General features: G+C 45.7%; 4 protein-coding genes across 4 annotated transcripts, besides 1 other annotated feature; 2 read left to right on the top strand and 2 right to left on the bottom strand.

Moving 5' to 3' along the window:
- Positions 1–1,416: 1,416 nt before the first annotated feature.
- NFIA_016960 (porphobilinogen synthase HEM2) lies at positions 1,417–2,640 on the top strand (the record flags this gene model as incomplete). The annotated part of the gene is made up of 2 exons (XM_001264891.1): positions 1,417–1,635; positions 1,738–2,640. 2 exons carry the CDS (start codon positions 1,417–1,419, stop codon positions 2,638–2,640), a joined length of 1,122 nt encoding a protein of 373 aa, XP_001264892.1.
- Positions 2,641–3,272: 632 nt separating this feature from the next.
- NFIA_016950 (C6 zinc finger domain protein) lies at positions 3,273–5,442 on the bottom strand (the record flags this gene model as incomplete). The annotated part of the gene is made up of 2 exons (XM_001264890.1): positions 3,273–4,489; positions 4,572–5,442. The coding sequence occupies 2 exons, from the start codon at positions 5,440–5,442 to the stop codon at positions 3,273–3,275; spliced, it is 2,088 nt and encodes a 695-aa protein (XP_001264891.1).
- Positions 5,443–8,305: 2,863 nt separating this feature from the next.
- Positions 8,306–12,134, top strand: NFIA_016940 (exportin CRM1; the record flags this gene model as incomplete). The annotated part of the gene is made up of 11 exons (XM_001264889.1): positions 8,306–8,401; positions 8,460–8,489; positions 8,549–8,621; positions 8,691–8,762; positions 8,817–9,529; positions 9,592–10,363; positions 10,414–10,884; positions 10,945–11,174; positions 11,240–11,618; positions 11,669–11,840; positions 11,894–12,134. 11 exons carry the CDS (start codon positions 8,306–8,308, stop codon positions 12,132–12,134), a joined length of 3,249 nt encoding a protein of 1,082 aa, XP_001264890.1.
- A 1,915-nt stretch (positions 12,135–14,049) lies between these two features.
- On the bottom strand, positions 14,050–16,487 carry NFIA_016930 (shugoshin family protein; the record flags this gene model as incomplete). Its single annotated transcript, XM_001264888.1, has 4 exons — positions 14,050–15,209; positions 15,273–15,766; positions 15,856–16,300; positions 16,439–16,487. The coding sequence occupies 4 exons, from the start codon at positions 16,485–16,487 to the stop codon at positions 14,050–14,052; spliced, it is 2,148 nt and encodes a 715-aa protein (XP_001264889.1).
- Positions 16,488–16,878: 391 nt separating this feature from the next.
- Positions 16,879–16,913: a microsatellite.
- Positions 16,914–17,904: the final 991 nt, after the last annotated feature.

Genomic DNA, 17,904 nt, shown 5'->3' with positions numbered 1-17,904 from the left:
GTATTTATAGCTACTATACTAAGCTAAGTAAGTAATAAGTAAAGCTATTTAAATATATTTACTATAGATAAGATAATAAGATTAAACTGCTATATAATAGTGTTTACTAAAATAAGTAATGCCCTGATTAGTGATGATATTACTAACCTATACTAGTAAAAGTAATAGAGTGATAGTAATACCTACTATTTAATCTAACTAATAAGAAGGTGTAGTTTGCATGGTGAAAAGAGATATTATAATCAACCTCTGGCTACAGGGACGCAGCATAAGAAGAGGGGAGATAACTATTAGATGTAGAGAATATGTATATAGTGAACTATAGGTGGTTATATAGGTAGCACATGATCTACAGAGATATTATCTCCACTGAGGTGCAAGAGATGCTCACACCTTAGTGATTAGTTCAACTATAAAGGCATTGCTACTACCATGCTATCTATCACATAATAGAGAGCATTCTATAAGTGCTCTCACAATGGGAGATGCTTATATCTTAGTAATTAGTTTAACTATAAAGGTATTACTACTACCATACTATCTACTACTTAATAGAGAGCATCCTATAGGTGCTCTCACACTCTAGATGCACTACTATTTTTTTTTTTAAAAAAAAAGGGAGAGATTAAAATAGGACCTATAATCTATATATTTAATTTTAGATTATTCTAACTATATTTTAGTAAAGAAAAATAAAACTTTAAATATCTAGTTTAGTAAAGGAAAAGAGCTAATAGCTTATTATCAAGATATTAGTTCTATTAAGATAGCAGGGTCATGTGTAGCATAACCCTATAGACTAGTATTATAGGGGTTAGTTATATAGTATTAATATATTATATAATAATCATCCTAAGATATATAATATACTATGAGGTGGAAGTACTATTATTATCTATATAGTATTATAACTTATAAGTTCTACATCTTTATCTTTTAAACCACTAAATACACACCACTAAGGTCTTTAAATTAATTTATCATAGGGTATACTAGAGTTAGATGCCCTATACATATACTAGCTAGATCCAATAAAAATATTATTTTGGTTGGTTTGGATAGCTTTGAATTTGAACACATTAAATTCAAAAGGGGCGGGGGGGAGCTGACCCAGGAATTACATTACCCCTAAGGGCCCTAACTAATATACCTAATAATCACTAATGACTCTGATAGTTTATTATATGAATATATACTACTTTAGTAAACATCAGTTATTTCAGCCAACTCATTATACTAGTTTAGTAGTTTATATGTAATAATATATAGAGTGCATTTGCATAACCAATGTCATTGGGCAGAATATGATAAGTGCCAAGGAGCAGGGAGGAATAGAGCACAACTACTTTATACAAACTCTTCAATTACAAACTGCTCACAAACTGCTTAACTCCCCATAATTCCCTCATCCACGCAATGTCTTTCTCAAATCTTGTGTCGGATCTCGCCTTTAGGGATGCTTATGATGATCGCAGCTCTCAAATATCCCATGCACGGTCTCAGGCCACCGCTCGGTCATACACAAGCACAGCTGCTACAAGTGTCAGCATTTCTGGAGACATTTCAAGCCAGCTGCATGCTGGATATAGCCATCCATTGACCAGGTCATGGCAAGCTGAAAGACAATTGACCAAGGTTCGTGGCGTCAGAGTCGTCAGTCGAATTATCCACGCTTTGAAGACTACCGCATGGATCTGAAGCTTCCTGTGATTGGGCTCTTTTCTGATTTCAATACAGGAAATGCTCATCTATCCATTATTCATCACTGACAATCCCGATGAAGAGACACCAATACCATCACTGCCTAACCAGCATCGCCGAGGTCTGAACCGCCTTGTTCCTTTCCTCAGGCCACTTGTTCAAAAGGGACTGCGGTCGGTTATTTTGTTTGGGGTTCCACTACACCCGACCGCAAAGGATGCCCTGGGTACTGCTGCGGACGATCCTTCGGGCCCGGTCATTCAGGCCATCCGTCTTCTCAGGTCACGCTTTCCTAATCTCTATATTGTGACTGACGTTTGTCTCTGCGAATACACATCTCATGGTCACTGCGGTATACTACGAGAGGATGGAACGCTGGATAACTCCCAGTCTGTTGATCGAATTTCAGATGTCGCCCTTGCCTACGCTACTGCTGGTGCGCACTGCGTCGCTCCATCCGACATGAATGATGGGAGAGTTCGCGCTATCAAACTAAAGTTGATTGAAGCAGGCTTAGCCCATCGTGTTCTCTTGATGTCTTACAGCGCAAAGTTCAGTGGTTGTCTCTATGGACCATTCCGTGACGCAGCCGGTTCTTGCCCGTCTTTCGGTGACCGCAGATGTTATCAGCTGCCGCCGGGAGGCCGTGGACTCGCCCGGCGAGCAATTCAACGAGATGTGGGTGAAGGCGCAGACATCATAATGGTGAAGCCTGCAAGTAGTTATCTGGATATCATCAGGGATGCAAAGGAGCTTGCAAAGGATATGCCAATTGCAGCGTACCAGGTCAGTGGTGAGTATGCTATGATCCATGCCGCTGCCAAGGCCGGGGTGTTTGATTTGAAATCGATGGCGTTTGAAAGTACGGAAGGGATTCTCAGAGCCGGCGCTGGAATTATCGTGAGCTATTTCGTACCAGAATTTTTGGACTGGCTTTAGCCAATTACTCATTATCTTTGTCCTCACGTCCCCCGTCAGTCATTGTCATGTTTGTGGACGCTCAAAATCACATCGAGTCAATTGAGAGAGAAATTGTCAGGATCATGATTAATATTAACCAGACTGGAGAGGACCGTTCGAATGTAGCATAAGTACTTCGTGCCTTCCCTCTTTGCCCTTCTTTCTCCAACGTCATCCTGGCAGGAAAATAACTGAGACATGAGGACGAGTTGTATTAAAACATATATTCATGCCATTCCATCACTTGACGGAGAGTCCGCTTCGCTCTTGGTAGACAGATTAGCAGAGTATCATTCGGCATCTTAAAGGGCACCAACCTTGGCTCTCCCCAACCAACTGCCAACTTGTAATATTGTAATGCATGGCTCCGTCGCGGACTAGACGAAGGTGGATAAGGCATGAAGAGAGACGCGGGATATACAAGAGAAGACTCCCGTGCAAATATTGGTGGGGATCCAACACACTAGCAATGTGAGAACCCGCCTTGATGTTGCAGACGCTACATATGTGCATATCAACCAGACATTTCAAGACCCGGCCATGGCTCGAGAAACGTAGATGTATTGTTTGACACTCATAATCATGACGACATATCCTGGATGTTTGAACCATCACATGTAGCTTGGTTTTAGACCCTGAAAACCATATGCTACAATGTCACTTTTGACTACTTCGCCCGGGGCCACATAAGCACCACGCCGAAGACGGACACCGGGATATATGGTGCAACCAGCGCCGACGTAACAGTCCTCCTCAATCGTGACGGGGCGGCCTTGGTAGCGGCTTTGAGAGCCCTTCCGTTCTTGCATGTTTGCATGGGCCATTGAGCTGAGAATAGTGACTCGAGGACCTATCCATGTATGAGCACCGATAGTGATAGGGCAGTCATCCACGAAGAGACAGTTCTCTGATATCATAACGTCCTCACCAATGTGAATGTTGAACCCATAGTGGCATTGAAAAGGTGACTCAACAACAGCGCCTTGCCCAATAGATCCGGCGGGTCTCAGTGGTCCCACGCTCGATGGAGAACCAACAACCGAACCAGGAGGAATCAGAACCTCCTTCAGCAGGCGATTCTGTTCCTTCGCACTCAAGCCCGAAACAGGATTACAAGCATTGTTGAACCGCCAGATGGCCGCTTTGCATCGCTCGCGCTCCTCCACAAGATGAATATCGAAAGGGCGATAGAGCTCGCCGCGAATCATCTTGTCCTTCTCCGATTCTTCACTCACTGTGCGATTGGACAGCTGATGCTCAATACTAAGAGCCATCCGAGCCTGTGCCTGCGGGCTGTTCGTGTCCACGGTGCCAGTATGTGCCGGCCGCTGATCAATGCCACCTTGAAAGATGGACATCCCCGGTTTTTGATGTGATCCGTGTGATATGTCTCTTATCGACGGAACGATCTGATAGTCGCCTTTCGCGTGTCCCTCGCGCGATAGTTCATGTATCGATGGGACCTCTCTATAGTCAGACTTGGTCACATGCTCAGGTATAAACGTAGCATGGCCAGCATTAGGCCAACTCCGTTTAGACCACGGCCCACGAGCCGAATTGGCTCCTGTCGGGCTTGCATTGAACTGCCCAGCGACACGATCGTTCTCATCGGTGGCGATTGCCCTCATTTTTCCCGCCTCAAGTTGTTCCGCCAGAGTTTGCTGTCGCTCATGCTGTTGGCTCAGGTCATGCACATACTGCGCCCCTAAATCTGGGTAGCCCTCTTTTGATTGCAACGGAACTGGAGTTTTCGCGCTCGAGGGTTTCTGCCACGTGCTTCTGGACGAATAACCTTCACAGAGGAAACCACCTCTTAGACAATTGTTGCCTGTGAAAAATGTTGAGCGACCATGGCAAAAAGAACGAAAAAAGTCCGTGTTCAATGAGAAGTGTCGCAAGGAATAACTTACACGCAGGATGCTGCTCGTCGCATTTTTTTTTCCTTCTGCGACAAGTCATGCAGCCAGTTTTAGTTCGGTTGCTGAAGACGCGCTTTCGCTTAGGGGCGACTTGTATAGCCGTTTGTGGCTGTTCTTGTGAAAAAGCATGTAATGGCTCTTTGGTTTGCGCAGATCCCTCTGTCGAGCGATTGGTCGCACTCCAGCTCTTCTGCTGTAAGCTTTGTCCATCATGATCCTGGGACTCGCGCTGGAGTACCTCCGCCAACTGAGCATCTGAGGGGTCAATCTGTTGTGCGCGCTGTGCCTGTTGTACCAGATGTGAATCATAGTCATTCAATGAAGCATTTGCTGAGGCGGATCGTGAATCTTCATTTCTGTCTGATTGAGCGATTGATGGTGATGGATGCTTGAGATCATGAGGGCCAGGAGGTGACGCAGCGAAGTTCACAGCAAGCTGTTGGGTGTGAGATTCCACAGCGGCATCTGACCGTATGGCTGGACTTCGAGAGCCTTTAAAAGATGATGAGAGAAGTTCTTGACGCTCATCAATTTCTGATCTCTTCCTCTTGTTTGCACCTTGTCCTCCTGACAATGAGCCAGTATGGGACGTGGAACGCTGCGTCGATCGTTCGTCCGGGTCAATTTCGGCGTTTCCATTGTCTCTAGCGCGTTCTTCCGTTCGAGATGGAGTGTCGAGTTCGACTCTGCCTTGATTATTCGGTATATCTTCGTTGCTAGATGAGTCGGCCGCAGTAACGCCAACGGACATTGGCGCTGTGATTTCCCTTCCATTTACCGCAGTAAACCGAGGAGGACTTTGGTTCTCCGACTTGGATCTCTTCTCGGGTTCGTGACCATTGGTCACTGAAGTGGACGCCATGGTGCTCATTCTCAGAAGACAGGCGAAGCTGTAGTATCAAGATGATGCGCACTCTCGCTCCGCGGATCCTTTCAGTCTGCCTGACGGAACTATGATATTTTGACAGATCGGATCTTAACCTGGAGGACCGTTCTTGTTGTCTTGTATCTATTTTGCATCGACCAGTGAGGATAGCAGCCCAAAATCACAAGAAGGGTGGGGAGACAAACAGCTGAAGTTCACTGCAATAGTCGTTCGGAGCCAAATCGATTCAATTAGGTGTTGTGAGCGTTGTCGCTGCACTAACAAATCACTTGCGGTATTGAAGATACTAGTTGAATAATCATAACAGGTTAAACAATGTATAAGACAGGAGATTGGATGAGTTGTTGGGTGGTGGGAGGGAATAGAGGAAGAAGGTTGAAATTGCTTGGATTCTTTCAACGACAGCGCGCAATGAATGATGGCCAATATATAGAGAAAGAAAGTGTTATTGGTCAGGCATTCGGAAGAGGACAACCGCCCGCATGAAAATCAAAGTATCAATATTCGTATGGGTGAGGAAAACGAGTATGCTCTGGGCTGAGAGCTAGAATACCAGTAGCGAGGGCAGAATGATGCGCAATGAGGGGTCAAATAGGATAAATAATAGTAGTATAGAGCAGCCTGGAGACCAATACCAACCACCTTAGACAGAAGATGGTGCAGATCAATCATAAATGATTAGGATCGGACGACTACAATTGAGTGATCTGACAAGACCAATAGTCTCTATATATAAGGGACAAATATGCCTAGGCACTTATCATCACAATGAAGAGATAACCTTGAGAATTCAGTGACCGTGGAATCGGGAAGCTTGAAGATCCTCATGAAAGGCATAGGGAAGGAGGAATAGAAGAGGGAATGAAGGACTGGGAAGATGTATGTATCTAAGGACTAGATGACAAAGACTATTATAATAGACTATCATAACATTATTAGCCTGAGATGGTAGTATGGAGCACAGAGTAGGGGCAAAGGATTACAATTAACCTACGGAGTACAAATTCAGCATGGGTATTGAGCTAGGATACCCTTTTGGTATCAGATGTTGATCAGACACCCGAGTACTCCGTACATCTCTCTCAATTATGGAGTGGCTAGATAGATCACTGTATATAGGCAATCGCCATCTTCATCCAACTACTCCATATTTAATTTGCATTCATGACTCTGAGATAATACCTCTACATGACTGCTTGTATCCACCTACTTAGCTCAGGCTCCCTAACTGGGCTACTTTGATTGCCAATTGAAGTCAAGGCAATATCGGTACCATATATATCTAGAAATGAGAAGGCTCTGGAGGTAACCACTGACCAGTCTATAATGTGTAGGAGAAATTGAGTTTCATAGCACAGTGGTCATCATAGACACCCACTTGGTGATGTTTTCCTGCTTAATGGGCGTCATGCAATACATATTTACGTACAATATACTCGTACACCACCAGAGTACATGTGCTGCATCTACTAAATTATCCAATCACTTATGTACAGATAGTTATATTTAATTAAGCGGAGAAATAATAAGGTACACATATAAGTGCTCATACATGCACTCTAGTAATTATCATAGGATAAGAGCATATATTATTTTAATCAGGAGCAGTATTTCCAAAGATAGTAGGCCCCATCTAATCCAAGCAACCTGCATGTGCATGCTTAAATAATTAGAGAGTATTCAGTTTTCTTTTTGTAGTAGTCTTAGTACTTGGACTGTATTATGATTTACTCTTAAATAGCATCATATCTATGTGTTTATGTGTATGAGGACCAATTGCCATAGTCTAATTGCTATTGACTTCACGCCGTCCATAAGATACCCATAGGCAACCTACATGAGCTCGTGAAGTCTCATGATACTACTGATTGGGCTCGCCGTATGTCTGGCGGCAACCTTTCCTGAAAAAGTTTGGCCATTGCTAGAAACCAAGGAATCCAAGCTGTTTCTTTGTGGTGTTTGGCTGCATCAAATGGGCGAAACCCAGCCCTTGCGTGGCAATTCCAACAATATACTTAGTACCTGATCATCTAAACCGTAACTCAAGCATTGCAACAGCAGCATAGGGGCCAGAAACTAGTCTCGGGAATGGCAGTTATTGCTATCCTAAGACAATTTGATATGTTCGGATATTATTATGTGACAAGAAGGTCCAGGTATATCCGATATAAGACCAATATTCCACCCCATATGCGAGAGAAATCAAATATCGAGGATATATTCTTCAAACATAATTGTTACGCGTTTTCATTATATATATTCGATCCATATATGACTGCCAATGTAGTTAATCCGTTATTGAGACTTCTACTGGAAAGCCACCAGGAAGTAGAAGAAAAGCTGGGGAGCTAAGAGGTACTGTTGTCGGCAATAATGAGTGATCATTGAGTAGTAGATACTCCCCGCCGTAGGCGTACTGGGTAACCAACTAACAAGCCAATTAGTAAGCAGTTTTGATAGTTGATGCATCACACCAACCTGACATTCGCAACAGGAGTAGTCTCTCTTCACCGCCAATAATTGACACTCATATGCTTTCATCTATACCTACAATTACATCAAGCATCAAGCCCCGCTGAACTTGTCTGTTTCTGGGATCCCTGTCAACTCATTCTTTGCAACCAAGAGCTTTTCTTTGAAGTCCCTAACCTTTTGCCAACCCCTCCAAAAGAGCCTCAACCCCGCCAAACTCTTTGTTCGCCTGATCAACCTCCCGAAAACCTGTACTAGCCAGCGCTCATCAGTGTCCAGCAAGGCTTCTCGGTGCATAGTACGCGTTCAGCACGTGTATCAGAGGTGAAGCTGTAGAACGGACAGGGTTGTCAGTCCTTGAGACAGGATGTCTGTTTCCATACAAGAATTGGACAACACTGTCCGGGCCTTCTACGAGGGCAAAGGGGATTTGGTGAGGCACCATAATGATTCCGGCCAATATGTATGATTGTGCTTCTAGAGCTTGGGTTGCTAACTTCACAATGCGACCTTCCGTTCAGCAAAAGCAAGCCCAGCAGACTCTAACAGAAGTGAGTATTCCTAAACCCCAAGACTCAGTGTAGGGTAACTGACTCGCTTCGACAACCAGTTCAAACAAAACCCGGACGCTTGGTTGATCGTGGGTAATATACTCCAAGAATCATCGTATTTGCAAACAAAGTGTAAGGAAACATCTCGCGTGTTGTTCTCCTAAGTGCTTTACTCGATACATCGCATGCTGACCATGCTAGACCTCGCGCTGCAGGTTCTCGACGATGTGATTATGACCAGATGGAAAGTTCTACCAAGAGAGCAATGTCTCGGTAAGCAGCAGGAGTCGCGTGTTCTTCTGTCAGCTCATGACTAAGACCACTCAGGCATACGAAATTTCATCGTCAACTTCATTATCGAAAACTCCAAGTCAGAAGAAAAGCTCAGGAGTGAACGCGCATTTTTGAATAAGCTCAACCTGGTCCTCGTTTCTATCCTGAAGCAAGAGTGGCCTCACAATTGGCCGACTTTCATCAATGAAATAATCTCATCTTGTCATACGAGTCTCTCTATTTGCGAAAACAACATGGCCATCCTTCGCTTGTTATCAGAAGAAGTATTTGACTTCTCGCAGGATCAGATGACTTCTATCAAGGCCAGAAATCTCAAGACTTCCATGACACAGGAATTCTCATCCATCTTCCAGCTGTGCTCTGAAGTTTTGAATACAGCAAACCAGCCGAGTCTGATCAAAGCCACATTAGAGACTCTCCTTCGATTCCTGAATTGGATACCCCTGGGATACATATTTGAGACCCCCATCATCAACACCCTCTTAACTCGTTTCCTGGACGTTCCCGATTTCCGGAATGTGACATTGAAGTGTCTCACCGAGATTGGGGGACTCCAAATCGGCAACCCTTACAATTACGATGAAAGATTGGTTCAAATGTTCACTGAGACATTGACCATAGTCTCGAAGACCATTCCACTCTCCATGGATTTAAAGCAGACATATGCCAAAAGCAATTCGAGGGATCAGGAGTTCGTCCTCAACTTAGCACTGTTCCTCTCCAGCTTTTTCAGCGCTCATCTAAATGTAAGTGTTGCACAATAGTCTCTTGAGCGGACGTTGACAGAAATACTGACCACTGTGCTCAGCTGATTGAAAAGTTACCGAATCGTGACTATCTCACACATGCCCATTTTTACCTTATCCGTATCAGTCAGATCGACGACAGAGAGGTCTTCAAAATTTGTCTGGAGTACTGGACGAGACTAGTGCAGGAGCTGTACGAGGAGATGCAACAACTTCCAATCACAGATATCAATCCCTTGGTTAGCATGGGTGTTAGTGGGTTGTCAAACGGAGGGGCACCGCACCCTAGCACCCTTGCCAATTATCCCCTTCGCAAGCATAAGTACGAGGAGGTCCTGTCAAACCTTCGCACTGTGATGATCGAGAAAATGGTCAGGCCAGAAGAAGTCTTGATTGTTGAAAACGACGAGGGCGAAATTGTTCGCGAATTCGTCAAAGAAAGCGACACGATTCAGCTCTATAAGACAATACGGGAGTGTTTGGTCTATCTGACACATCTTGACGTCGTTGACACCGAAAATATCATGATCGAGAAGTTGGCTAAACAGGTGGACGGGTCTGAGTGGTCATGGGCTAATTGCAATACTCTATGTTGGGCAATTGGGTCAATCTCGGGGGCCATGAATGAGGAGACTGAGAAGCGCTTCCTTGTCACTGTGATCAAGGACCTTCTGGGTCTCACGGAACAGAAGCGAGGAAAAGACAACAAAGCAGTCGTCGCCAGTAACATTATGTATATTGTAGGGCAGTATCCGCGATTCTTGAAGGCCCATTGGAAATTCCTGAAGACGGTTGTCAACAAATTGTTTGAATTTATGCACGAAACACATGAAGGTCAGTTACGCATGCTGATTTCCAGTGCCTCTCTTTCTGACACACACCAGGTGTCCAAGACATGGCGTGCGATACATTTATCAAGATCGCAAACAAGTGCAGACGCCATTTTGTCGCCCTTCAGCCTGGGGAGAACGAGCCATTTATCGAGGAAATTGTTCGAAACATGAGAAAGATCACCTGTGACCTTTCACCACAACAAGTTCACACTTTCTACGAAGCGTGTGGCTATATGATTTCTGCCCAAGGCCAGAAAAGCCTCCAGGATCGTTTGATCGAGAACTTGATGTCCCTTCCCAACTCGGCGTGGGATGCTATTATAGCCCAGGCGAATCAAGACCCGTCCATACTCCAGGATGGAGAAACGATAAAGATCATCGGCAACATTATGAAGACAAATGTTGCAGCCTGTTCCTCGATTGGCACTTATTTTTATTCCCAGATTGGACGCATCTACCATGATATGCTGAACATGTATCGGGCTTCCAGTCAACTCATTAACGATGCTGTTGCGCACGATGGTAAATACGCTTGTGACTCTTGCTGTCTTTTTTGCGTCTTCATTGTCTAACGTCGAACAGGCAACATCGCCACCAAGACGCCGAAAGTCCGAGGGCTTCGGACCATCAAAAAGGAGATTCTTAAGCTGATCGATACCTATGTGCAGAAAGCTGATGATCTGGAGATGGTCAACGCTAACATGGTTCCACCTCTTCTGGAGGCTGTTCTGGTGGACTATAACCGAAATGTTCCCGACGCGCGGGAAGCAGAGGTCCTGAACGTCATGACCACAATCGTTCATAAATTACATGTATGTAACATTCCCTGGCAAACATCGCTTTTGGGAATGTTATCGGATCTGACTTACCTCACCAGAGCCTTATGGAAGACAAGGTTCCTTTAATCATGGAGAGTGTGTTCGAATGCACCCTTGAGATGATCAACAAAGACTTCCACGAGTATCCAGAGCACCGTGTGCAGTTCTTTAAATTGCTCCAAGCGATCAATTTATACTGTTTCCCGGCGCTACTCAAACTTGATGCCACGCAATTCAAGTTTGTGATCGACTCTTGCATGTGGGCCAGTAAACATGACAATCGCGAAGTGGAAAATACCGGCCTTACAATGTGCCTGGAACTGATGAACAATATGGCCGAGACCGATACGCAAACATCGAGTATTTTCTTTCGCCAATTTTTCATTCCAATTCTTCAAGACGTCTTCTTTGTCCTTACCGACAGCGATCACAAAGCAGGTCCGTATACACCCATGGTACTAGAGTAGCTCACACTCACCTTTTGGCAGGGTTCAAATCTCAAGCAATGCTACTGTCCCGTATGTTCTACTTCATCGAATCCGGGAAGGTCCAAGAACCCATCTATTCCCCCGAACAAGCGCCGCTCGGGACATCCAACAAAGACTTCTTGCAAGAATACGTTGCCAACCTCTTGCAAAATGCTTTCAAGAATCTTCAAGAGTAAGTTGGCTGATAGGCCGGTCTCGATTGAAACGGTGCTGATTCTGTCTCAGGATACAAATCAAGCAGTTTGTAGTTGGCTTGTTTACCTTCAATGATGATTTCAATAAGTTCAAGACTCATTTGCGGGACTTCTTGATCTCTTTGAAAGAGTTCGCAGGTGATAATGCAGAACTTTATGCAGAGGAAAGAGAGCAGGCTCTGCGGGATGCGCAGGCAGCAGAACGAGACCGGGCAATGAGAGTTGGAGGACTTTTGAAGCCGTCTGAAATGGATCAGGAGGATGAGCTCTGACTCGACTTGGAACTCCGCACTGAATTACCAGTGAGCTCATTAGATAGAGCTACAAAAGACTTAGAGGAGTTGGTGACTCCAGAAGACGGTCTCAACGGTTGGTCCCTTTACGGACTTTGAAGCTTGAATACTGCTCGTTCTACTACATGTTTCGGCGTGCTACGTGACAGACAGGGCTTGCTCCCTTTGCCATCTTGACTACCCTTTACTTGAATCCGATATGGACGTGGTTTTGGGTCTCTCTCCGCACACTGACGTGTCTCTTTGTAATTTCGCTCCTCTTGCCTGTCGCTCATGTGTGGACTGTGCGTTAGTGAGAACAAGTCGCCAGTCGAGGGCGTAGTGCTTCTACTGATTTGACTAAACCAGGTATATCTCCTTCTTCAACCTACACTACCTAACCCGATGAGAATAGTTGGGGAAGGGGCCGGCCGATTGGGATGCTTCTGGTAACCTGAGCACAAAGTGGAACTTTTCGTCCTGAGCTCACTCTTTGTTGGATTGGCGATCATTGTGCTTCATACGGCACAAGCACTGCAGTAGCTCTGAGCGCAACTGTGAAGTACTCTGAATCAAATCAACCTTGTAGAGAGGTAGCTACATACTAATAGAATACTGTATACCTCTGGTACTGGAAGGGAAAACATGTCTGCAGGAGTACAGTACCTTGGTAAATCAGTTGAAGTAGGATAAAGCGGTGAGAGATTAGCCCCACAACTTTCATAAAGTAGAGGTATGATTATCATTGCACACCCCTCACTTCAACCCTACTACTCAAATAAGAGGTTTGAGACCGATATATATGAATAATGTCACGCACTAGGCAGGTACCCTCAAATGCAGCATCCAGCTCTCATATTCAGTTGCTATCTCCAGCCGTCCCACAAGAAAACCATTCCTCTGTCCGCATTTCAGGCACACTGAGATTGAGAGCCGAGAATGACAGTATCGCCACAGACCAGATTGAGGACGCAACGCCAGGACGACATATAAGATGGACTGAAGATGTTGTAGACAACGAGGGAATGGGTAAAAAGAGCTCAAAAGGTAAGCGAATTTGGAATAGGCCATAGAAGCCGTCAGCAACCATCTGCTTACTTTCCCTGTCTCTTCTTCTACTCTTTCCTGTTTATTTCCAATTCTATTTTCGCCATCACTTGCATCGTCTTCCATGCGGTTCAGATTGGACGCTAATTACGATAATGTCGGGCCGTCTTTAACCCATACAGTATGTTGCATCTACCACAAACCTCGGCCTGTAGGTGAAAGCAGTTCGGAGTCTGATGATTCGACATCGAGTTCCTCCGAGTCGGAAAGTGACAACGATGTAGATTGCCGTGATTCGATAGGCCGCGCAGAAAACCACAAACAAAATGCACAAGATGCGAGTCAATCTCCGTCAAACCGGTCATTGAATCGAGGACGCACTCCCTCCTGCACAAAACGCCATGCCAGGAGAAACGGGAAGAGGAAGCCAAGTCCGAATGCATACGAAAAAATGCCAAAAGTAAAGGGCCAGCCCAGAAATATGGGGCTGTAGCCCATGCATCAACTTCACTCCTCATCTGCAAATACCGCGGCATATAAGTCGATGTTGTCGCGCTGGACGTTGTGGTATGCAATAACACTTGACACCATTGACTGAAAGAGTCACTCCGGAGGACAGGCAAGTGGGCTACAAAGTGCAGACCTCTGTCTGAATTGACTCTGTTTCATATTCTCACCGTCAATGGAAAGAAAACGAAGACAGAGAGAAATGGAGCAAGATTACAAACTATGAACATGGAATTCGTGTGGTGTTTGCCATAGGTCTTGTCAGTGGAATCTAGACTGAGCTGGAATCAATCGCCGCAAAATCAGTGTTCGATCGGACGTAATATTGTCAAGATTCGTGTCGGCCCATGAAATAGTTGATTTATAGCATCATACTTTTTCTTCGTGCAACCGCCCGATGCCCACGTTTCAACCGTCCCCCCACCATTGCGTTTGAAAGTGATCCCGTTTCTTCATCCAGTACTGCGCTATCAGTGTCAGCGTTCTCGGCCGGCATCGTTGGCCTCGGTACCTCGGAAGGAGCACCCGATGTCGACAACTTCCGAGTTGAATGCAGCTCCGCCCTTAATTCGCCTTGGGTATGCTGGGTGGATGTTTTAAGGTGTGAAGAGTGGCGTCGGGGCTGTCTGCGTCTACCGGGAGTTGGCTCTGATTCTTCTGCAACAACATGTCTTTGCAAGGAGCCAGTATCATCTGTAGATTGTGAGTCCAGCTCATTATTTCTCCCGGCATTTGAAATGCGGAGCGTATTCTGGTCCTCGCATCCTCTGGGCTTGCTGTTTTCAACAGAGTAATTGGGTCTCTCCCTAGCGCCCGATGACAGCTCGTTTTGTAGAGTATCACGATCCTCTTCGCCAGCAGTCACAATCTTCGCCAGAATGTTCTTCTTTTTTCTGAGAGAAACCATGTTTACGGGAGAACGTGATGTGTGACCCGAAGCCTTTTCCAATATTGATATGTGGTCCCGCGTCGTCCCTGGCGAACTCTCCGGTTTCTTTGCTCGGCTGATATCGGTCTGTAACCCCACGTCTCCCTCATCTGTAGACTCGGGAAGCGCAGCTGTGTTCGATGTCTTGCTCAGCCTCTCCCCCCCGACAGCGGGAACAAATTCGTTTGTGGGTCGACGCATTTTGTCTCTCAGGTTCGGTTCCGCATAGCTCACGACAGATCTTTGACGTCTTGACGGACGTGAAGGAGGGGCGTTTAATAATGAAGAAGTCATTCCAGAGCCACCTTGAAATATAGATACGGTTTTTGCAGGGGACAATGATTCTGATTTCTGTGGCTCCTTGTTTGGAAGCGTGACTATTTCGTGAGTATTGGTTTCTTTTCGCTCATTGTCATTTGAACATTGGCTGGAGAAATTCCCAACAAAGCTACCCTGTTGCTGGCATATTGATTCTTCTCCGGGCTCTACTGGATTGAGAGGCCCTTTCTGTCTTTGCGATTTCTTGCGCATGCCATCATGGGCTGTGGTAGGGGGGTGTTCGTCTGGGGAGGCGATACTGAGGTTGCCATTCTCTGTGATTCATACAGTTAACGAGCCGTTCATGCTGCTTTTCAACCATAAGGGAGTTGCCATACTTGGTTCAAGAGCTTTGCGTTGAGTTGCTTTGTGAGTACCAGAATCCCGCTTCGGCTGCGCGTCCTCTCGCAGTAATGGATTCCTCCCACGGGTAGACACACGTCCTTCGTCTTTCCCGAGCGAAGAGTGGGGCGGCCGACTGTATTGGAAATCATCATCGCCTATACTGGTCAAGAGGTATTCGTCTTCACGATCTGCACCAAATTTCCTCTTTTGCCCAGCCCTCTTTGGAGAGATTGTCTCGTCCAGCTCAGTGATTGAGGGCCGGCCCGATGTTGGTGAGATATCGTTCGAGGCGGAAGGGTCTGGCTTTTGTCTCTTCCTTGTCATCAAATTCGAGAATAACATTTCGTCGTCCAACCTCTCATCAACGCCGAGTATTTCGATATTTTCAAGATCTTTCTCAGAAGCTTGTGGGGTAGACTCTCGACGCTTGATTGTCGATAGTGGCGATGGTGCCTCTGCCGGGTCTGGAGCCGTACAGATCTCACGACTAGAATCGATCAGGTGTCGTATCTCCTGTGACCTGACGTTGCTAAGCACAAAATAAACATGTGTATGAGATTCTCGACCAGTACTTACTCAAGGGTTTCTCGCGGGTAGCATTTGTCTTCGAGAATTACCGGCAGACCTCCCTGTTCCTTACAAATCAAGTTGATCTCAGGGTCAGGTTTCCTGTATGTGGATTCGGATCTCGATAATTTGAGTTGCCCGAGGCCTCCGGCGCCCAATCTGTCATGACAGGACTTGTCCAACCTGCGTGGTAATGTGCCCAACTCGTTGACGAGATTGCCTAACTCTGCTAACTTGTCGTCTAATCTCGTTTTGATATCATAGACGCCATCGTGGAGCGATTTGGCCGATTCAAACCTCTCCAACTCTTGACTCAGCATTATGACCTGCTCCCGTAGGGAAACATTCTCCGCGAGCAAATTGGAGACATCAGATTCAAGGGTGCGAATGCGAAGGGATTGTATTGAATTGACACGGGCAATCTCGCGGTTCTGCCGCACAAATCGTCGCTTCACTAATATTGACATACAAGTAATCAATAAGGACCCCAAGAGAAATACGGCGATGCACACAAGGAATCAGGGAGGGACAAGGACGGGGCAGTGGCGAGAGGAAACTGGATAATAGGGATAGGACAGTGAGAGCAGCTTACGGATATCAATGGGCTCTGTCGGAGCCGTAGATTCATTCAATCGAGCCATGTTTCTGGAAGGTTCATGCCAAGTGAAATGCCTCCTGTTCAGTTACTGGAGACTTAATCCTGTGAAGAGGAGAATTATAGCCGAAAGGTTGTAGATAGCGCCAGATAATTAAATCTGGGTTTGTGTATATCTCTGTCGGGCCCGGGAGTGCAATGGGCATGGTATGTAGTCTATGCTCTACCACAGAGCAGATGCGAAATGTAAACAAGATTGTGGTTCATGGTTGGTGGTAGTGGGCGAAGTCCCGTTGTTGATGTTTGTCCACATAGGGCCTAGTAAAGTGGGGACTAGGGAAGGCACAAGCAAAACTACCTAGCCATTTATATGGGCTTTGTTGCTTCCTCTCTTAGTTCAACTGATTCTAATAATCAGAGCGTTGAGTCAGTATCTCTTCTTTTTTTCTTTCTCTCTTTTTTTTTTCTCTTTGGGCAATTGACACACGTGGCTTGTGCAAACCACAAACTGCACTAGTCTCCCAGGTGTCATGGCGTATTCATCGTCGCGTCCTACTTCCGCAGTTTTGGCCAGCACATCGACATCATCGTCAATTCGTCAACAGAGCAATCTTAATGCCATCTCACACCAGCAGTCTTTAGCTCTATCGTCTCGCATTGTCTCCAAGAAAGCCGAGCTCGAGAATTTGATGCGGCTGCGGGATCTAAGTGGCGTCATGGCGATGCAAATGCAGGTCTTAGAGGCGAAGATAGGTACATTAAGAGATGGTACAGAAGGTTCGCTGCTTCGTTGTTCCTCTTTCTGCATTCTTCCACTTTTTGCACAATATTGAGGCTGCGAAATTCTGCACGATCACTGAACGAAAAGAGAAAAAGTCAGATAAGATTGCATACAATCACTGACTTGAGCAAATTTCTGATTTCTAGCTATGGCCTGCGTTCTTGCAAATTGGGACAACGTTCTACGGGCTATCAGTATGGCTTCAAGTAAGTCCGGCATGTTTTGGAGTCTTGCGGCGCTCATCGTTATTTTCCCATGAACTTGTTTCAGCAAAAATCACTGATGTTGCATGCCAACATAGCAAAAGCTGCAGTTTCCATAAGCACAAAAGATCAATCCTCAAGCGCTGAGACTGGCCATGACTTAATGGTTGAGCGCTGTCTGCCGGCAACCCTGGTGCGAATTCCCGTGGAAGAACGAGAAAGGCCGCAGGACTGAGACATGCAACTATCTCTCCCACATGACCGTATTCCTGGCGAGTTAATGTTTATTTCTCCTAACATGTGGGTGAGGCATTCCGGATATTGATGATGTTCCTGTCATTGGCAATGTCACCATCGATCTTGGAGCTTGATGCCTCCAAAAAGAACTCTGGCTAATGCCAAGGGGTTTCAGAAGTATCATGTTTTATGGACTTGGGTGGTTGACAGGGAATCTCATTTATGTCAGCCCCAGGCTACTA

The sequence above is a fragment of the Aspergillus fischeri genome, genomic scaffold, assembly GCF_000149645.3.
Source record: "Aspergillus fischeri NRRL 181 1099437636249 genomic scaffold, whole genome shotgun sequence".
Lineage (NCBI taxonomy): Eukaryota > Fungi > Ascomycota > Eurotiomycetes > Eurotiales > Aspergillaceae > Aspergillus > Aspergillus fischeri.
This window is presented reverse-complemented; position numbering and strand designations above follow the sequence as displayed.